The 23,516-nt window shown below is 37.3% G+C and overlaps 1 protein-coding gene across 1 annotated transcript in view; it reads right to left on the bottom strand.

Moving 5' to 3' along the window:
- LOC126152217 (titin homolog) overlaps positions 1-23,516 on the bottom strand; it is a 157,167-nt gene that overhangs the window by 106,511 nt on the left and 27,140 nt on the right. The window contains exons 3-5 of the mRNA XM_049915993.1: positions 20,707-20,903; positions 7,947-15,337; positions 814-1,034 (exon numbers count right to left, since the gene is read on the bottom strand). Coding sequence (XP_049771950.1) covers positions 814-1,034; positions 7,947-15,337; positions 20,707-20,903 — 7,809 coding nt within the window. The remainder of the gene's footprint in view (positions 1-813; positions 1,035-7,946; positions 15,338-20,706; positions 20,904-23,516) is intronic.

Here is a 23,516-nt window from a genome sequence, read left to right as displayed (position 1 = left end):
TTGTTGTTTTGTGGTCTTCAGTACAAAGACTGTTTTGATACAGCCCTCCAAGCTAGTTGATCCTAAACAATTATCTTCATTTCTGCGTTAGAACTGCAAACTTCATCCACTTCAATCAACTTCTTGTATTCATGCCTTGGTCTCCCTCTACAATTTTAGCCCCCATGACAAATTGACGGGCATTGAGATGTGTCCTATAAATTATTCCTTCTTTTTATCAGGTTGTGCTATGAATATCATTTTTCCTCAATTTGATTTCAGTACCTCCTCATTAGTGACTTAATCTACACAACTAATCTTGCAGCAATGATGAATGATGGAGTGATTTTGAGTGTATTAGCAGCATGATATACACTGGACTGCTTCACTGCTTTCCAGAACTAAACACTGTTGCCCTAATTTTGTCTTGGACTTTTGCAATTTTTAAATAATGTCAACAATATTTACCTATGATAATAGGCAGATAACCCTGTTAACAGCAATAGTAAATTCAGCATTGAAAGCATGCAGATACACTCCCTGCTCTTCCATTTCATCACAACTAAGAACTGGAGTGGAAGAACACATCCAAAGCAACTCTTTATCTTGATGATGTTTTGTGAAAATGTGTAAGCTCATAAATGAAACTCAGCAAAAGGAGTGCCCTTGACATCCATTACAAAGACATTAAATACGTAAGAGAGACTTTTACTTTAACCCTATGTTGGAACAAAACCTGTAGCAAACTAAATCAACACCATTCCCAAACACTAAACTATTAAATAATATGGACTGAACATCAAGAATTAACACTTTCTTTATATTTTATCTTACCTTGTTTTCCAATTTCTTAGCACGTTTGTATATGCGCTGATCTTCCTTTAACTGTAGAAAAGTTAATTCTTCAATTTTGCGTCTCTCAGCTTCTTCTTTAATTTTAATCTGGGCAATACGGCGAGACTGTCTCATTGGCAAATCTGAACTTGGCCCTGCATCAGATTTACTCTCCTCCAGAACTATGTCTACACCTACATCAAGCCCCAGTACTGTTGGTTCTGTAAAAATAGGTATTATGTAAAACTGAATACTTCTGGTAGTTTTCATTACATATGTAAGAAAAACTACCTGTAATACACAACATGAGGGAAAATGTAGATAGAACATTGCTTTCACCATGTAGCAGAATTTTATTTCATAAACAGTAAAAAATAATCATTTTACAAGTACATTTATTAAAGTACTTCAAAGAAATAAGCTACAATTTGCAGTTAACCTCATGATATCACTGGTTATTAGTGGGCAGAAAAAAAGAATGACGTGAGAAAATGATATGAGGGAGTTCCTACAAATGTCCAAGTACAAAACAAATACGAAAAGATTGGTCAAATATCTTGTTGACAAGGTTGCCAGAGCCAGAACTCAAGCTTGGCTAGGGCATGGATAGTAAAGAAAATTGAACATACCTGCTTCCAAGGAATCATTGAAACATTCATCTTAATCACCTTAGAGGCACCCCAACCTAAACCTGGATGGCCAGACTAGGATGAAAGGTAACCCCTCCCAATGTCCACCCTACTTGGATCCATGTAATCCAATATTATTTATTGCTTCCTAGATTTTTAAAATAATTTGACAGAGAACTCTGAGCTCTTTAATAGATTTGTAGCTACATTTCAGCTGATCTCTAAACACTGTTCTCCAATCATATGTTGATAGAGATAGATGAATGAACCCTCAAAAAAGATACCATTACAATTACAGCATGCAACACTAACAAAATTTGAGAATGACAAAAGACGAATGATTAAGAAAAGGGTGATCAGATAACAGGAGGAGATCAATGTGAGAGAGATAACAGGCACAAAACTACAAAGAAGATCTGGGTGTACATAACTAAGGAGGAGGAGCCACTATTAATTTATCTAAGCATAGAATGCATGAAATTAAACAGAAAATATAATATGAATAAATAAAATACTTACTCACCAAGCAGCAGCAGGTGAAAACACATAAAAGATGTGGAAATGTGCAAGCTTTAGGAGCCAATGGCTGCTCCTTCTCACAGAAGGGTTGAAGGAAAACAATTGGTGAAGTTTAGGAAATGGCGAGAGTTACAAAAAGTCGCCCAGAATCCTGGATCGGGGGAGACGTATTGGGTGATATGAGAAGGAATGACTGACTGTTGGTACCTGCATCGTAAAAGATTTGAAAACCTGAGAACTTAAAAATGGAAGATAGGGTAATAAGCAAGATAGAGATTATTGAAGAAACATCATGAAAGACTCAGTAAGATTGGAGAGTGAAGTGAATTACACATGGTAGATGGGTGAGAGAGACAGGAAAAAATATATAGGCCAGGAAATAAACAATAAGAAAATATGATGGGATACAAGAAAAGGAATAGACACTTTAAAATGTTGAGACTACAGAACTTAAAATAAATTTAGGCCCCGTGAGAGACAAGAACCAAGCACATGTTCTAAATCTAACTTCCAGCTGCAAAGTTCTGAGAAACTGGCATTTTAAGGAAGAATCCCTACGGCACAGGTCATGAAACGGCACCAAGGTTACAACTGTCATGTTGCAGAGCTTGCTGAGCAGTGATAAGGATGGTGGTAGACGTACCAATGTAGAAGGTCAAAAAGTGTTCACATGACAACTGGGTCACAACATATGTGGCTTAATAGTTGGCTCGACATTTGATAGTATATGTTCTGCCAGTTACCAGGCTGGTGTAGGTGGGGGCATCAGGCAACTCTTACAGCAGAAACCATCACAGCTGTAGGACCCATGTGACAGAGAAATGGGTGCAGAAGGAGCGTAAGATTTGATCAGGATATTGCAGAGATAAAAGGTGTGTGTGTGTGTGGGGGGGGGGCTACTTTAGGTGGGGTGCACAAAATATCAGATTTTTAACTTTGGAGCATGATTTTAAGAAGTCATAGACACATTGAAGTCCAGGGAAGTACTGAGTAACCAGAGGTGTAATCCTAAGTTTTTTCTTTCTTTCTTTCTTTCTTTTTATGAGAGCTTTGAATGCCACAATTTTCAGCCTAGAACAAAATTTCAAAAATTGCTTTGAAACTGATGATGTTATCTAATGTACCAGTAGTACATAGGAAATTTTAACAAAATTGTGACACTCTGAAACAACAACAAAAATTTTTGGCAAAAAAGCAATTACAAAAACTTGCACAAAAAAGTCAAAGTTAAAATATATCGCAAAAGTCCTAGGTAGTACAGCAGAAAAAATGTCAGACCACAAGTTACGAAAAAGATTTAATGTAATTGTGAGAATATTTTATGAGTATAGTTCCCGCCAACTTGAAAAATGTTGTTTTGAAAAAACAAGCATTTAAAGTTTCAACTTTTATTTTTTAATATTAAAATTGAACAAATCTTTAACCTACATTAAAAATGAAGAAATTCCTCCAGCTGTATTTTATTTTGGCAACTAGTTTCAACATTGTAACATCATCATTTTCAGGCCCTGTCCTCCATTTCAACTATGGAGGTACGAAAAATCTTTAATCGGAAATGCTAGCACCGTTGTCTTTCTTTTCATTGATGTTGAAACACAATCATTTTAACAAATTTATATTGATTAACAATTGCTTTTCAAACCTTTTTCTATCACTGTAAATACATTTGTTTGCTATTTTCAGGCACTAACATTTTATTTTTTTATATAAAAAAACAAGCAAAATAACAAGTTAAACAGATTAAAGACAAGCATGTGTTTACCATAAAAGAATCAAGTTACGAAGAGAAATCTTATTGAGAATATTATTTTAGTTGATTCTAATGCCCTCCGTGATACTATCCAAAACAAATGGGAACCCTCTTCATTCGGTAACTATCATATTATTACAGTGGGTGCACTCAAGTGCGGATGCGTCAGTCCCCCTTGCAGTGAACCATGGTTTTAACATATTTTAACATTTATGGCACACTTTTTATGAATGAATCTTAAAAACAGACCCTCTAAGGAACATTTTAAGCCAATAAAACAATTAAGCTACAAAAATTTTCTACCCTGTTCTACACCCTTAAAAAAATTGTGTCAGGGTTACATTTTCCTGAGCATGAAAATTAAACACTTAAAAAAACCAAATATAAAAATCTGTGTGTTTTTGGAAGGAAATACAGAGCCCAAGAAAAGCAAATAATCAATCTGGGGAAAAGATACATGTAGGAACACAACATTAAGATTCGACATAGATGAATACTTCAGATACAACATAGAATTACGTGCCCTCACGAAGTGGACAATTTAAGGCATTCCCTTCTGCTCACTATACTCATTTCCGTCCATACTGTGTGTCACCACAGTTTCTATCCACAGACATTTCTGTCAACAACTAGTACAGCTTTGTCTCAACTTTATTGAACCATCATTGTATACAGATGTACATTTCTAACATTTACTTCGCTCATATGATCACCCAGGCCGCAATCAATACCCCCCTGGTCATTTATTACATTGGTTACCTTTCTGCTTATTATTTGTTTTCAGTAATTTTTTCAGTGCTGTGAGCCGTTTTCGTCATTGCTGTGCTTTAAGCATTCCTCTATGTTACCCACATGTACCATTTCTAGACAGCCTTCTTCCTATTACTTTCTCAGCAGTGCTACTGAACTTCACTCTTTTAATCTCAATCTTATACTGTACTTTTTCTGTAGTTTGATTCAACAATTACATACAAGTGATGAACAACAACGTCTACTCTGTATTATATTTCAAGACTAAATGCTACATCTTCACACATATTAGGCTACCTTCATCCGAATTATTTGCAAAATTTTCAAACCATGTTCAACATTTTTGTACTGTTTGTTAACCCAATGCTTTGCTACTTACTTTATTTCCATCTCCTATTTTTCTGCTTACTTTCTATCTCAAATCCTCTCTCCCCTGTAATGATTTTTAATATACTTCCTACTACAAAAGAAGATCGCACTGCAGAAAATGAAAATGTAAGTGGATAAAGGCCTCTTATTATCTTAGGTAATGAAATTAAAGCTCCAGCAGTATTGGAAATATGAGTTTTAATGTTAACCACACAGTATGCCTACGACTGTTTTCCACTGTATATGCTAGGCACAAATGGCATCATTGAATGCAGACTTTTCACATACTAAAATAAAAGTTCTGTAACACACAGAATGAAGGATGCAATATTAAGCCCAAAGCCATGTTTATGAGAATATTTTTGCTAGAAAGAGCACATAACAAGTTATTAGCATCCCACTTAACAATGAAAGCGCATTATTTAGTTCCAATGCAATACATGTAGAGTAACATGGGTGAAGTATAAACAGATTGCCAATCTTCCTCTGGAGAAGTATGTGCTGAGTAAGTGGATTAAGGGCAGCAAAGGCCCACCTTGGTTTAATAACAAAATTCAGAATATGGTGAGGAGGCAGACAACTGCACTTTTGGTTCAACAAAGAATATGCACATGATGAGAGGCAAAAGATAGAAAAGAAAAAATTCATGTGTCTGCAGAAAGGTCGACACACGAGGTGTAGAACAACTTTCACCATCACACCCTATCAAAATATCTTGCTGAGAACCTGAGAGAATTCTGCTTTGTGCATAAAATCAATAAGTGGGTCAAAGGCTTCTATTCTGTCAGAAAGTGAGCTTTCGACCAACAAGATCTTTGTCACTCGAACAGCAATGCATGGTGGGAGAGGCAACTGGGTGGTGGGCATAAGGAGGAGGCTGGAGCACATAGGGGGAGGGATTGACAGGGTGGGGGTCAGGCACAGTAAAGTGCTGCTTGTGGGAGCGTACAGGGACAAGGTGGAGAGAGAGTAGGGCAGCTAGGTGCAGTCGGGAGGTTAGACAAGGCAGGGGAGTTGGTGTGTGTGTGTGGGGGGGGGGGGGGGGCTGAAAAGAAGTAAAAAGAATGAGGGTGCATTGGTGGAATAAAGGGCTGTGTGTGCTGGAATGGGAACAGGGAGGGGCTAGATGGATAAGGACAATCAATAATGAAAGTTGACACCAGAAGAGTTATGGAAAAGTAGGATATATTGCATGGAGAGTTCCCACCTGCACAGTTAAGAAAAGCAGGTGTTGGTGTGAAGGATCCAGATGGCACAGGCTGTGAAGTAGTCACTGATGTGAAGAACATAGTGTTTGGAGCTGTTCTCAGCAATAAAGTGGTCCAGTTTTTTCTTGGCCACAGTTTGTTGATGGCCATTTATGACAAGAGACAGATTGTTGGTTGTCATGCCTGCATAGAATGCAGCACAGAGGTTGTGGCTTAGCTTGTAAATCACATGACTGGTTTCACAGGTAGCCCTGCCTTTGATGGGATAGGTGATGCTTGTGAGCGGACTGGAGTAGGTGGTGATGGAGGGAGGGGGGGGGGGGGGGGGATCCATGGGACAGATCTTGCATGTAGGTCTATTACAGGCATATGGGCCATGAGGCAAGGCGTTGGAATGAGGGTTGTGTAGGGATGGACGAGGATATTTTGTAGGTTCGGTGGATGGCGGAATTCCACTGTGGAAGAGGTGGAAGGATAGTGGGTAAAACAGTCCTCATTTCAGGGCATGACGAGATGCAGTCGAAACCATAGCAGGGAATGTGATTCAGCTGATCCAGTCTTGGGTGGGACTGAGTCACGAGAGGAATGCTCCACTGTGGCCGGATGGTGAGAGTTTGGAAGATGGTGGGTGACTGGAGAGATAAGGCACATGAGATCTGTTGTTGTAGAAGGCTGGGAAGTAATTACGGTGTGTGAAGGCCTCGGTGAGACCTTCAGTATATTTCGAGATGGAGCACTCGTCACTACAGATGCTACAGCCACATCTGGCTAGGCTGTAGGGAAGGGACTTCTTGGTATGGAATGGGTGGAACCTGTCAAAGTGGAGGTATTGCTAATGGTTAGTACGTTTGATATGGAGGGAGGTACTGATGCATCCATCTTTGAGGTGGAGGTCAACACAAAGGAATGTGGCCTTTTGGATAGAGTAAGATAACATGATGCAAATGGGGGAGATGAGGTTCTAGAGGAATGTGGATAGGGTGTCCACAACCTCAATCCAGATCACAAAGATGTCATCAATGAACCTGAATCTGGTGAGTGGCTTGGGATTCTGAGCATTTAGGAAGGATTCCTCTAGTTGGCCCATGAATAAGTTGGCACAGGATGGTGCCATGGCACAGGATGGTGCCATGCAGGTGCCAATAGCCAAACTGTGGGAGAAGTATTTGTGAGTGAAGTGACTGGAAAAAAGCACAAGTGACTTCTGTATATAAGAATGGCAAAAGAACAGACCCACAATATTACAAACCTATATCCTCAACATTGGTTTGATGTGGAATTCTTAGAAATATTCTCAGTCTGACTACAATAAATTTGCTTGAAGCAGATAAGTTTCCATCCACAAATCAGCATGGATTTAGAAAGCATTGCTCTTGCAAAACTCAGCTAGTCCTTTTCTCGCATGATATACCATGAACTACAGATGAAGGGCAACTGGTAGATTCCATATTTCTAGATTTCGAAAAAGCATTTGACATGGTGCCCCTTTGCAAACTATTAATGAAGATACAAGTGTATGGAATCGGTTTTACTCAAAGGTGAGTGTTGCATCAGAGGCAAGGGTACCATCAGGACTGCCACAACAAAGTGTGATACGACCAGTCTTATTCTCTATATACATAAACAAATGGGTAACAACTCACTGCACAGCTGACATGTTGCGTGATTGATAGGTACGTAGACAAGGCTGAAAACTTCAGCTTTTGGACAACCTGGCACTACAGCTCAATGGTTCAGTTGTATGGTGACTTGTTACCTTTACTCCGTCCATTATTTGTAGTGTACCCAGGATATCTCATTATTGTTTTTAACGAACTTATTTATTTCCTCTATACACTGCAATAAATACCACACATAAAAATCTCGGAAAATGCAGCTATTAACTACAAGTTGTATAAAGTTACTTACTTCTCTGACCACGTTTATTCGTCTTTGCAGCATCTGATTGAGTATCACTGCTTGGCGGTGGGCTATCAACAGGTGTTCTTGAGCTGGAAACAGAACCAAAACTTTTTCCACGTCCTCCACGGTTTCCTCTGGTAGCTTTGCCACCTCTAGCACGTGCTTTGACTTTATTTCGTGCCCCACCTTTCCTAGCAGCACCACGAGCTTGAACAGCGGATCGATCTTGAGAGTCATCTGTCGAAATTTCTCCAAGCCGCATCTGTAACTGTAAGTTATCCCTGCAGCCATCATCACTGCTGCTCACCTCTACTGTCTCCTGCTTTCTAAGAGCTGTTTCTCTACTGGACCTTGTGCGTGTTTCCAATGCTCTTCTTCCACCTCGGGCAGGTTTTGTACGTTTCGCATTACTCACTATGTGCTCGGGATCTGTATCTGCATCAGCATCACTAGGTTCATGTTTCCCGACAGGAGTCTTCACACTTTCAGCATTTGGACTTTTTACAAATCTTCCTGACCTGCCTCTTCTTCTTTTGCCTGCTATGACTGGTTCAGCTGTGTGTTTATTTTTGTTATCAACAGGTACATCACGCCTAACAGTTTCGTGGAAATCAAAAGACAAATTTTCATTAATGGACCTTGGTGATTTTATCTTCAGGCGAATGACTTCTACTGTAGGGATTTTCTCTTTAACACTACCACGTGTCTCTGAGGTAATTAGCTCACATTTCATATCTGTTGCTGTGGATTTTGGCTTACCTCTAACAGCATCAGTCAACTTACCATCTGCTGATTTTTTAATGGGGGCCCTTCCTGTATTTGAAGTACTTTCACTACTTTCAGCAGCAGTAATTTTAATTTTTTCATTAACAACAGGTTTACTTGTCTTCCCTTTATCATTAACTAGTTCCACTTCCTCAGGTGAGTCACTACGAATAGGTTCCAGAGGTGCCTTTCTCCTACTTCTAAGTTTTAACTTTATTGCAGTACCCTCAGAACTGTTTTTTGATGACTGTGCTTTTTTGTGTTCATTGCTGTTATCTTCAATATTTGTCACAGGCTCACATTCCTTTCCTTCAATCACTGATTCAGAGGTCTCAGGTCTACAGCTCTGTGCACCACCTTTTTTCTCTGTCTGATGTGTAGTATCTTCGGACTCTTTGACTTCAGGTGACTTGCACTTAGGTAATTTTACAGATGCTGCAGACAACTTATTTGTCTCCTTTTCTTGACATGTTTGTTCCCTTTCTTCAGAAGCATTTTTTTTCTCAGAAGTTGGCAATTTCTGCTTACATTCTTTGGCAAAAGATCTAACTTGTATTTTCCCCACAATGGGTCTTTGATCACAGCTTTTTCTTTTTTCATCTTCTTCTGAAGGGACACATTTTGAAGAAGGCGACCTTGCATCAGAAGAATTTTTCACACAGTCTTTAGCAATCACTACTTCAGACTGACATTTTTCCTCGGAGGCAGTATCATTCTTTTTTTCAGTTACTGCATCACCTGAGCTTTCCTTGTTCACTGGAAGCTGTGTATGAACCTTGCTGCTGACAGGCTCAACCACTGACTTATTTTCATTCAGTTTCTGCTCAGTTATGGTGTCTGGTAAAACAGTCTCTGAAACTGGTGTGTTATCTGTTGCACCACAGATATCACCCACTGAACTAGCCTCACTCAATCGTTCAAGTGGTACAACTTTAATTCCATTAGTAAAAGGTTTTTCTGCTTCTGGCTTTACCACTGGGTATGTTAATGTGTCCAGTTTCTCCGAAGGAGTATTTTTTGAACTGTCTAAATTTTGTGTTTCTGATTTGGAACAAATAACAACCTCATCTATTGAACACTTACTATCTGGTACCTTTTCTTTGGCTATGTCTACAATTTCAGATAGTTTTACTTCTGAGAGTTTCTCCAGTGGCTTGACCTTCAGACCATAATGAATCTTTTCTTTTGGAGCCTCTGTTGGTGTTGGTAACTTCATGTCCAGTGGTTTCATATTTTCAGATACCCTGTCAGCCACATTTGCCTGGAAAGTTTGTGGTACAGTACATTTTTCAAAGTTCTGTGGTGTTAAGTTTTGTGAAACTGGAATTGTATTAAATTTCTGAGATACTCCCTGTTTCTTGATATTTACATTGCTCACTGATGAGTAATCTTTAGCCACTGCTTCATCACTCAAACTTTCAATAGATATATTCTTATATGGTGCACCTTTCACCAATGGAATTGCTTCACTTTTTAGTGGAGCGGATAATTCTGTTGCTTTCATGGTTATGTCAGGTGATTTGAGAGATAAATTTGTTCCATGTTTTGATGACGACACTGTTAGATCTTGTGGGAGGTTTTCTAATGGGTTGTCCTTGCTTTTTGGTGGTGGAACTACAGAACCTCTCGAAGGGACAGGCATTCCATACGGATAAGCCTTGCTTGTGTCATGGTCCCTATGAATGTTAGATAAATCTTTCACAGTACTATAATAAGCCAAACTCTTATTTCTTATATTTTCAATTCCAAGTTCCCTTCTAGTTTCTGTTCTCTTGACATGCCTGTTGTCTCTGTGCTTTACTTCTTCATTTAACCTTTTACTCTCACCTTTCTCTCTCACTGATGTATTACTTGCACCTGATAACAATCTCATTTTCTCGTCATACAAGTGAGTGGCAGCATTAGCACCATATGGAAGATTAAAATGCCCCTGCATTTCAGCTTTATTGTGTAGTGGCACTCCACTGCCACATAACCAAGCTTGTTCCTTCACCGCTAAAGGTTCAGAAACAAAATTTTTTAGAAGTGACAATTCAGCTAGTTTGCTTACATCAGTTGCCTTCATTAAATTGCTAATATCAGCAGAGTCCTTCATATTCAACTTCTCAGCTGGAAAGGCATTAAATGTTTTTTCTATACCAGGAAGATGCATTTCAGGGATTTTCATCTGAGATTCCAACATTGTTTTTCTATCAGCAGCAAATTTTCCCATCATTTGTAAGTCTAGAGCAATTGCTGGATCAATACCTCTTCCATCCATACTTTTCTTTAACAATTCTAGTCCAAGTGATTCCACGTCTCTTCGTGATGCTATGTCATCAAACCTCTTAGCCAAGGAATTGCTGAGGAATGCTGCATCTGCAGGGTTTTGACTGAGCAGTGCTAAATTTGTTAATTGCCTCAGCGGATCCAACATAGCACTTGGTAATGGAGGGAGGCCCATCTGATGAATGGCTTCAGGAGGAAACCCAAGATTGCAGTGTTTCTTTGGGATACTGGACGGTGGCTGAAATTCGACTGGTTTGCTGAAATCACTTGCTCTACTACCACTTTGTTTTTCTGACATTTTGTCCAAATTCAGTGGTTGATAATCTTTACTATCTAAAACTCGTGCATCAGAAGAAATGGCAGTGACTTTTCCTGGTGTTTTATGAGGATCAGGAATATTATTTGCCATAACCTCATCTATACTCTTAATTTGAGCAGTTTTCTGGTGTTCCCTAGCTGCCAGTTTGCTCATTATACCCATTGTTATACTTTCAACAGATTTTCTTCTATTTTTCCCCATTGCAGACACAGATTGCTGTGATTTAGCAGCATGTGCATCTCTCGATTTTAAAGTACTTGGCAATATACTTATGTTGTCAGAAACTGATCGACCTCTAATCTTATCAAGCATACTATTCTTTTCAAGATTTAAAGGTTTTACAAACTCATCATCTGAATTCTTAGGACAATTTTTTTGTGAATTTTTTGTCAGTGGTATAGCTTCGATTGTCACAGAACTGTTGCAGACAGAGAAATTTGAAATATTTCCCAAATGATCTCTAGCACTAGTCTCCAAATCGGCTTTTGTTGTATTTATGTCAGTCTTTTTATTTGAGTCAATCGTCGAAGCTGATATGTCAAGTGAATCTGGCAGGTATTTACTTTCTTTGAAAATTCTGTCCTCAGACAATTTATGTTGTACATGGGTAACTGAAGCACCACAGTCAATTTCATTCCCAGTTTTGAATTTATTCTGAGACAAGGCAGAAGCAGAAGCATGCATGTCTACTCTGTAAGTAGATAATTTGCTAGGATTCTGAGAACTAACAATATCTGATTCTTTATTTGTTTTTTGGGCAAATTCTTCCTTGCTGGAATTTCTTCCTGTTTCCTTCTGTATTGGCATTTGTGCCGTACAACTGTTATTTGAAGGTAGCTCCAAATTCAGTGGATCATAAGTGTCTGCACCAGCATGGGTTAGTGACCTATTTGTTCTGCTACCTTCACTATCACTTGTATCCCTACCACTTATCAGCTCTGACTTATGTGAGGATTTTATTTTACTTTCACTACTTTCAAGTGTAGTTGCCACACTATCTTCAAGTGATTTGCTTCTCATGTCAGACAAAACACCTGATTTCAAAGACTCAACAGTAAGTTGTGAAGCTTTTATTTCTATTTTTCTACCGTGGGACACATCACTTTCTCTTCCATTGCTGTTAGTACTTGCTTTGCCACTTCCAGTTTCCTTATTGTTAGATACGCTGGACTTCATATCTGTTCTATCTGAGTATCTAGAACTTTCAGAAGGTGATTCCCGTAACATGCCTGAGCGTTGCATAGAATCACAAGCTGTATGAGAGTCTGGTTCAGTTTTCCCAACTTTGACAGATCCAAATTCAGACTGTTCCTTATCTTTGCATTCAGTGCCTTGGGCTGTCAAATCCTTAGACGCAGAGGAACTTGAAGTTTCAGTAACTGCTTTCCCTTCTGAGTTTACCTGACTTGCAGTCAGTGATGTCAAGGGTTCAGAAACATAGGCCCCAGCAATCTCAGTTTCTGTATTTCTAGGTAGATTGTTGGATTCTTTCACTTCTGATTTAACATTCTCATTTGTATAAGAATTGGGGTTTTTGGCACCAGCTGCTTTATCTGAGTTCTTTTTTTCTTTACAACATTCACCCGATAACGAACTTTCTGGTTTACCAACATCCCACCTTGAAACACATTTGGGGAGACTATCAGCAGGGGAGTTATTAATTAGAGTAGAGGTCTCATGCAATTCCCCAACAATTTTTGTAACAGCCTGGGTATCAATGCCTTTACTGCTTGGTACACTTAACTCAGACTTATCAATGTCACCTTCTTCTTTTGCGGCACATATTGTGTCTATGCTCCATAATTTTGGTACATTTTTAATCGATGGTTGTTGAGCAAAATTTGTTTTGCTCACTTTCTCACCATCCTCTGGCAAACATTTTTTTGTAAGATCCACTGATGATGCTGAGGAATATGCATAGTTTGTATCTACTGGCTTTTCTTCATCAGTAATGGAAGTTACTGCAGATGATACATTAAGTTTGCCAACATTTTCCGCCATTTCAGGGCCATCAGTTTCAGAACTAATATTGTGCCCACGTTTTTCTTCTTTTAGTGTGCTATCAATATGTGGATTATGTTCTGTTGTATTTAAAAATCCTGCCGTATTCAGTTGTTTCATATCTGTTGTCCTATTTGAACTGTCAGTCACAGTCTCACTGGTTGTTCCAGATAAACTTTTGTTTCTAGTTGTACTCTGACTTGCATTGTGTGTTGATACTTTCACCTCAGGAAGGCGTTCTTGATATGAAATAGGTTTGTTAGCCTCTGAATCGACTGAGATATCTGCAATACAACTTGATGGAAATGCTAATTGTGAATGCTGAGAGCTGCTTGCACCGCATTTTTCTCTGTGCAACTTTTTCTGGCTGACTGATTCTTCCAGACTTTTGGATTTGGAGTTGATAACAGAAACATTTTCATCAGACACTTTATCTGGTGTATGACTCACTTCAAGATTACCACAGCTTGAATTCTCTGACACAGCCTCCTCAGATGACAAATTCTCTTTTTTACTCAAATCAGTTGTGTCTGCATTTTTTCCTTGTTCGTTATCATTACTATCTCCTGGTTTCACTGGATTACCTGTATCACATTCCTTCCCTGATCCTTCACCACTTATTACCATTATAGGTTCTTCTACAGCTTCACTTACTTCCAGATCACTTTCACTATTTTGTCTGTGTTTCATAGGGTTACCTGTATCACATTCTTTCCCTGCTCCTTTGCCATATATTAACATTATGGTTTCTTCTATAGCTTCAGTTACTTCCACATCATTTTCACTACTGTCTCCGTGTTTCACAGGGTTACCTGTATCACATTCTTTCCCTGATCCTTCACCACTTATTACCATTACAGTTTCCTCTATAGCTTCACCTACTTCTGGTTCAGTTTCTTTCTCTAAACTGGTTTCACATAAACGTTTAGCTGGTACTACATCATCTGTAGATGTGATACTTCTTTTTACTGATGTGCAACTTACATCTTTATTGAATTCCTTAGGTGAATCACTGGCAGGTGCACCCAAAATAGTTTCTTCTTTTGAAGAAATGAGAGAATGTGCACTAGGTGAAGGTTTTGGATCGTGAGATATGTCAGCGACAATCTTCGATTCTGTAGATGAAGATTGCTCATCAGTTTTTTGTTCCTCCTCAGATGAACTGTTGTCACACACTCTATTTTCAGTTGTTTTATAATCTGAATCTACATTTTTGTTAGATAGAGTTACATTACTATCTGCTAACACTTTTTCCATACTTGAATTCTTGTTATCAGGGGAATCAGATGATCTTTCTACACAACTACTTTTCATGTCTTCAGACACTTGGATTTTCTCTTCTAATGTTTCACATTTTTCAAAATTTGTGCAGGATGGTGGTGACGCACTACCCTGTTTTACTTCAGCATCATGTTCAGTCCCTTCTTCTACCTTGATTTCCCCCTTTTTCTCTGAAAGAATTGCTTCACAAGCTGAAAGCCCTGCAGTTTCAGTTTTAATGTCTTCTTTCTGGTGTTTGCTATCACTACCAGGTTTAATGTCTTCTTTATGAAGTTTGCTATCACTGTCACATTTTTTATCTTCTCTCTCATCTTTGATGTCACTACCAGGTTCAATGTCTTCTTTTTGATGTTCAGTATCACTGTCAGATTTTACATCTTCTTTCTGATGTTTGATATCACTGCTAGGTTTAAAGTCTCCTTTTTGATGTTTGTCACCAACATTAGGTTTAACATCTTCTTCTTTCTGATGTTTGCTATCACTGCCAAGTTTGATGTCTTCTTTCTGATGTTTGTTATCACTGTCATAATCAGAATCATCTTCCTCCAAGTCACTTGAAGGAATTTCTTGAAATTCTTCATCATTATCATCAGCATCACCACCATCACCATCTTTTGAACATGAGGATTTTGACTGGCCAGTATCAATTACCGGTTTGTCCACTCCAAGGCTGTTGCTATCTTCATTTACGACTTCTGATCCACTTCGAAATGGATCATTTGATGACAGCTGTGATATCAGTTGTACTAAGCCTTCTCGGTCACTGTAAAGAAAAGAGCAGGGATTCAATGAAAAAACAACAAAGGAAAACTAGTTAATGTACTTTGCTTTAGGACTGACATTGAACCAACACCAGTACTTATCTTGAGCTATCATACATATCACAATAGTATAATACTTTGAAAAAAACACTAGTCATCCTTTCAGAACAGATGCCCCAATTCGCTTAGTTCTCCAAAGGAGTACAAGCAGTTCCCATACAGACTAACTATAAGCAATAATTCATTATTTTTCTGATGCAATCTTCAACATAACAAAATATAGACGAAATAACAAAACTTTACAAGTAGTAAACAATTTGGTACTTCTGTTAAATTAAAAAGAACATGAAATCCCACGTTTTTGAATTTTGCAGCACAGAGAATTAAAAGAAGGAAGAACATTACACAATGCCACCAAAATGTAGCACGGACCAGACCAAAGGTTTTTTTAAGAGAAAAGGAGAAAAATGTAATGTACACAAAGGAAACAAAAACACAAAAGATTAACAAAAAAAGACATAATTCTACGGCCATGAGTGTACCCAGGATATGGGGGGAAATGGGGCAGGAGAGGGAGCACGAGGAGCTCATATTTATTTCATATAAGTGCCATGGGTGGAGGGAATGTGAAGAACAATCTTTACAATAGGTAACTCAAAATTATTAAAAAAAAAACTATGTTCATAAAACAACAAAAATACTAATGCTTCCAATTTATAATATGACCCACAATTTTTTAAGTAAGAGGATATAGTTTTACATTGGATGGGAACAAGAGTTAAACATTGCGAACTGAAGGAACATTGGTAATGGAATGGTTTAAAGCCTAGAGAAATTGTTCCCACTCATTCTGAAACAATTACCCTTGAACCAGATAAGATATTAGTCAATAGTCCCAACAAAATTCAGCACCTAATTTAACTTTAGATTGAAAAATAAAAGTTAATGCCACTACTTTTGAAGTAACAAGAGTTGATAAAATGTAAATTTTAAAACATGTAAAACTTTCATGTTTTTCTAGGTTTTTGTCAAACAAAGAATTAATGAGTCAATAAGACAACTATCAATGGCAACAGTCCTCTTTTTAATATTCTGTTTGATGTCATCCAATGCCCCAAGTTCATTTGATTCCTCACTTTTGTTAATATTGCTATTGTACACGGAAATCTAACACCTGCAAGTTGTGATGAATGGTTGCCCTGTATACCTTTTCCCATTAATAATGGATACTCGTCACCAACCTTCTGCCAAAATGTTGCTGGTAGTTTGGCTATACCTTATGTCTACTTTCAATGTACTGACCTCACAGAGGCCAAGAAAATAGTCTCAAAATTGTTAATAGAATCTATTACTGATGATAACTACTATGATCATACAACAACTATATGAACAGCAAAAGTAATGAACAGAAAGAGCAAAAGGGCTGGAGTGTATTTGGGAAATTAGTTTTCAAAACAAAGTATCCATTGTGTCCGAAATTAGAATTTTATAATTTGTATGTATTATAATGGCCGTGAGGGACAGACATTAAATGCCGAAACAATTAAAAAAAGTGAGCAGTGTTCAGCAAGAAATCTAGAAATTCCAGGTAAGAATTATAAGATATGAGAAGAAAATAAAGAAATGGATCAGGGAAAAAACTAGAGTGGAAAAAATAATTATCTTTGTAATGAAAATGAAATGGGTGCAAGTGGAATATGTAGCCAGGCAAAGAGATAGTAGATGGAGCAAAGATGTTGTTTATTGGATTCCACAGATAAAAAAACTAATGCAACAACATAATGAATCAGAGAAAGATCACTCTGGGAAATATGATGAAACAGCATGGGTGCATCTTCAGGAAGCCTTTATCCACTGCTGAACATCAAACAGCCGATGATGACAATGGTGATGTAATAAATATTAGAGAACTAACCCTAGGTCGGGAACCACAGGCCTCGAGCCATGAGACATTTTCAACTGCAATTAGAATAGTACACAAATAGTTTTCAGAATGCCCCTTGGCATACCTACTACTTGTCAATATTCATTACATGTTGACTTTCTTCAAACTGATACTGAACTGGTGTGTGTGTGTGTGTGTGTGTGTGTGTGTGTGTGTGTGTGTGTGTGTGTGTGTGTGGGCAGGGTGCAAGTTTGGTTTGTAAATATATTTTTCTTTTCTTTTCTTTTTCCTATGTCCTAAATTTCAAAAGCAAAGATAAAAATGGGGTAAAGAGGAAAAGACGACACAGCTTTAATTTTCATAATCTTATAAAATATGTTTTGCGCAAATCTATGTTGTTCTTCCCTTTACAACACAAACTGTTTTTTAATTAAAATGTTGTTTAGTAGATGACATACCAACCCATACGCATATCTATCTAAGTTTTAAGAGCAGAAATTTGAAACCTTGGCTTATCCTGCACATTTCTCAATATACTCATCAAATGAGTTCTTACCTGTAAATTACGCCACTTGTCAAAGTATATCCCACCAGCCTATCAACAGTAAATTTTTAAAAAGTGGCGTGTTTGATGTGAAAAGGCGGTTTCTGGCTGATGGAGGAGGCAAAAAGGCAGCTTAGGATTTAACATATTGTCTACATTACAGATGGAGCACAAGCACAAACCAGAGAAATACGGGGAAAGAAACTGTTTCTATTCTTATCAAAGGAACCATTCTGGTATCTGACTTATGCAATTTAGAAAAACCATTGCAAATATAAATATTGAAGCCAGTTCCTCCCAAACACAAATTCAGTGTCTCAACCACTGTTCCAATTGGCTCAGTGTTCAAGAGAAGTGTTCTACTAAGCTAAGAAGTATGCCATGACATTTATCTGCAGCCTCCCCCCCCCCTCTCAAAGCAAATAATTTGGTGTCTTCTGTACATATGTTTAAGCTCCTTAATGATGTCTCCCTGGTGTCGGGTGGTACAGGTAGTCATGGATGGATACTTTGGTCAAAATATGTCCCTATTATGGGAGCACTCCACAACATACATGATGGACAGAAAACTGTGCCAAATAGTTGGAATGAAGCATAGATCACACCAATCTACAATATAGGTGGGAGAAGTGATCTACAAAACTGACATCCAAATCACTGGTGTCCATTCATTGTAGAATTCTAGAACATACTTTGAGCTCAGACGTAATGGTGTATCTTGAATAGAATAACCTCACACATTCCAAGTACCACAGATCCAGAAAAATGTTGATCACACTAAACCAAACTTGTTCTTTCCTCACGACATTCTGAAAGCAACAGATCATGGAAATCAGGTGGATGCAGTATTTCTTGATTTGTGAAAAACATCTGACTTGGTATCACACCAACTTTTATTACCAAAAACACAATTATATAGGTATCAAACAAAATTTGTGATTGGACTGAGGATGCAACATGTTATCTCACCTGGAGGGTCATCAAGAGATATGAAAGCTACTTCAGGCAGATGCATAGGGGACCTTGCTGCTTGTATTACATATGAATAACCTGGCAGACAATATTTAGAGTAAACTTTAGACTTTTTGCAGGTGGTGCCACTGCCTATTATGAAGTACTATCTGAAATACCTTTTCAAATATGCAGTCAGATGTAAATAATATTTGAAAGTGGTGTGAAGATTGGCATACTTGTTTTCAACCTCCAGAAATCTAAAATTGTGTACAGCATGAAACGCAGAAAAGTAGTAACCTATGACTACAACATCAATGAGTCCCAAATGGAATAAGTCAAAACATACAAATATCTGGATGCAACAATCTGAATGGATATGAAATGGAATAATAGGCTCAGTCATAGGTAAAGCTGGTAGCAGACTTCGGTTCATTGACAGAATACTGAGAAAATAGTCTTGTTTACTGAACACTCAATTGAACTTCTGTAGAATATCATTCAAGTGTATGGGACTCATACCAAATAGGGCTAACAGAAGATATTGAGATTTGTTTGACTTGCACGAGTGAGTCACAGAAATGCTGAAACTCTGATTTGGCAGACGCTTGAACATAGGTATCAATTATCCCGTGAAATCCAACATGCAAAGGTTCAAGAACCAGTATTAAGGGGTTAGGATGTCATAGGGGCTGACTTCGAGAAGGAGAGGCACCACAGGACATTTTAATTTGCACTGTCTATACTTTTACAAATAAATTCATAAAACTTTGTCAGCATGACCAGGAAGGATTCAGGATTCACACTCATAGCCGTGGAAGTTTAAAAACACGAAAAAAATAATATTTTTTAAATGTGAAATTTCATGATTTTTTTCACTTACTGTTGGCTGCATTTGTTGCTATAGGTACACTTTCCTTCATAAGTAAGAGAGATTCTTCGATGAATTTTGCACAGCTTACAAACCATACTTACAGGTGTATGAAACTCTAGAATTTATTTAATCTACAGAAAAATGAATGGGCTGTTACATTTTAAACTTTGTGTTTAGAGAAAACTCGAATTTTATAGTTAATTATCTCAATTTTTACCACAGTTTTCAACAGATTTGGGAAATTCTAGAGTTTCATACACCTGCAAGTATGGTTTGTATGCTGTGCAAAATTCATCAAAGAATCTCTCTTACTTATGAAGAAAAGTGTAGCTACAGCAACAAATGCAGCCAATAGTGAAAAAAATGATGAAATTTCACATGTAAAAAAAAAATTGTTTTGTTAGGTTTTTGAACTTCCTCTGCTATATGTGTGAATCCTGAATCCTTCCTGGTCACGCTACCAAGTTTTATGAATTTATTTGTGAAAGTATAGACAGGGTAAATTCAAATGTCTTGTGGTGCCTCTCCTGCTCCAAGTCGGCCAGTTTCACGTCTTACCCCCCTTAAGTGAAGAATCTAAAAACATATTTCAGCCCCCTAATGTGTTAGTCCAGTAGAGATGGCAAAGTCAAGACTGACTAATTATAGCACGCATAAGTGTGTTAAAGCTGTCATTCTTCCCACATTCCATACGCAGCCGGAACAGGAAGAAACCCTAACATGTGGTACAACATTAACAAGTACCCCCTGCCATGCACTTCACATTGGTTTCTAGAGTATGTATGTAGATGTAGATGGACTTACGCATTACAGGAGTCTCATCTAACAGCTTCTCAGATATTGTGTCTGTGGTGGTAACTATTTTCATTTAATATACATGTGATTAGTTCATGGTGCTCAAACAAATATAATCTCAAAAAACTTCAATTGATTATGTGTGAGTGCAATGAAATCATACCACATCAATTACTAAGATGCAATATTCTGCAAAACAAACATTCTAATCTAAAGATGACTAAAAATACTAAATCAGTAATAAAAAAATTACATCCCTGCCTTATAGCACAGCAAAGAAGTCAGACGTGTAGAAGATAAGTTATCAAGCTGTTAATTATACCTTGCAACCACTTCCCATGTCTCATCATCTAGGTCCTCCCGGTATACACGTAAATTGCATGCTTCGTCCAGCTGGCACCAATATGTCTGTCCCAGCTTGTCACGGCCAAGAGGACTGCTGCGTAGCTCCATAGCACTCAAACGGTTGATCTCTGCTTTGAACTTTGCATTCAAATCAAACTGTTGTTCCAGCAGGGTCTGTGAGAAAAAGGGCAATAACAAATTAAGAAACTACTATCTTTTTAAATGTAATAAGCAAATGGAGGCAATCATTAACTCATTCTCAAATAATATTTTCCTCTAACCGGCAGTTACTTTTATCCCCACAATTTGTACAAAAGGGGAATTAGTGACAAAGTGATCAAAAACAATGAATTCTAAAAGAAACTATTAAAAGTATTACATGACTGAAAATATTAATTTTGCATGCATTAAATTACCACCAATAAAGGTAAACTTTTTCTCAACAAAAATATAAATGACAGCTAATTATAATGAAACATTCTTAGTCTAACTTTCATTTACAATTTCAGAACACAGATAATGGAAACAACAGAAGATTATGATAAGCACGCAGAGGACCTAATACTACAGCAAACCAGATGGAAGAAGAGAACTCATGAAGAACTAAAACACAAAATGCAATAGGAAAATAGCACTTTTCTGCATTAAGATGGAGTGTTCACTACATCTGCTTATTGCAGCTACATTTCTCTCTCTTTTTGGGTTAAAGCACAATGTTTTTCATGGGTGTATAATTTCCAGAAGAAATTTTACTCTTTTTCTTCCATTCTTTGCTTCAAACTGTCAAACATAGTGTTACTGTCTCTTTTACTCTCCCACATACAGTATTTCTGCAATTCTAGATAAAACACCCTTCATTCTCATTCTATCTCATTATGTAACTGGTATAAGTTTGCATGTTAACTGTCCGAAAAGTGCAGATCTCTAAATTTAATGTTACGAGAATTCCTGGAGCCTTTATCACACAAAAACATGTGGATTATACGTCTTATAAATGATCAAATCTCTTCGAGGCAACTCTATAAATAATAGTCTGTTAATCTATTTAATATTCTACCAAGTTTGTCATTAACAGCATCATTAACATAAAATGAACAAAAATTACATGTACTGTTCACAACAATGTCTCTTTAAAATTTTTGTTTTTAAAATTCAGTCTTAATCACACCATGTATGTTGCAAGAACATGGGTGACTGGTTTCGGTCATATCACATGACCATCATCAGACCTGTAATTTAATTTAGAAAGTAATAGAAACCTTACTAGATTTACAATAAAATAAGACAAAATACTTATAAGGATAAAATACAATAAGACGTGTTATACCCATGGCATCCTTCGAAGTTGGTAGGTGGAGCACTCTTCTCAGCTGCTGTGATGTCAACTGGTGCCAGCAAGTGATGAGCATATGCTTAAGTACGAAGATGTTCCGCCTACGTCTTCTCCCTCCACCTCACATCAACCAATCAGTATAAAAATGGGTTCACATAATCGTCAAAACATAAAAAAACAAAGTACAATAATAACATAAAAATAGTTATGTATAATCTCTCTTTGCAGCCATGGAATTCTATAAAATATCAATTAAAAGCTTTAAAATAACTGTACAGACGATGTATAGTCAGTGTGCCCTCTATGGGCTAAGGTGGTACTACCACAATGGTTTCAAAGTCAACGATGTTGTGGAGGTACAACAGAATTTGCAAGTCCTTCATTATGCTAATAAAGACTTATTATTAAATATTTTGAGGGAGATCGAGATATACGCCCATTATAGAGATGAACTGTCAGTGTATCTCAATGAACAGTTAGATTTTTGTGAAAAACATTTTTATGATTTCTTTGACGAAATTCTATAAACACATATGTACTCTTGTTCAGAAAATCATAGAACCCAGTTGTATCCATGGCAGAAATGTACCGTAGGGCAGTACATAAATATTTGAATCACAATTTTAAACTTCCAACTAGAAATATACCGAAATGTGACTCCATTTTTAATAAATCAGTTTTATGACATTTTAATAAAAGACAGACAGACTGAATCTAGCATAGATGTATACTTGCAGTTGAGTCACAAATCACATATCGATATTATGCCGCAATGCCAAAGACCTCCACAACATTGTTAACTTTGAAACCATTGTGGTACTACCACCTTAGCCCATAGAGGGCACACTGAATATACATTGTCTGTACAGTTATTTTAAAGCTTTTACTTGATATTTTATACAATTCCATGGTTGTAAAGAGATATTATACATAACTATTTTTATGTTATTAATGTACTTTGTTTTTTTTATGTTTTGACGATTATGTGAACCCATTCCATGGTTGCAAAGAGATATTATACGTAACTATTTTTTATGTTATTATTGTACTTTGTTTTTTTATGTTTTGACGATTATGTGAACCCATTTTTATACTGATTGGCTGATGTGACATGGAGGGAGAAGACGTAGGCGGAACATCTTCGTACTTAAGCATATGCTCATCACTTGCTGGCACCAGTTGACATCACAGCAGCTGAGAAGAGTGCTCCACCTACCATCTTCGAAGGATGCCATGGGTATAACACGTCTTATTGTATTTTATCCTTATTAGCATTTTGTCTTATTTTATTGTAAATCAAGTAAGGTTTCTATCACTTTCTAAATTAAATTACAGGTCTGATGATGGTCATGTGATATGACCACAACCGGTCACCTATGTTCTTGTAACATACGTGGTGTGATTAAGACTGAATTATAAAAACAAAAAATTTTAAAAAATTTTAATCACTGTTC

The sequence above is a fragment of the Schistocerca cancellata genome, chromosome 2 (assembly GCF_023864275.1).
Source record: "Schistocerca cancellata isolate TAMUIC-IGC-003103 chromosome 2, iqSchCanc2.1, whole genome shotgun sequence".
Lineage (NCBI taxonomy): Eukaryota > Metazoa > Arthropoda > Insecta > Orthoptera > Acrididae > Schistocerca > Schistocerca cancellata.
This window is presented reverse-complemented; position numbering and strand designations above follow the sequence as displayed.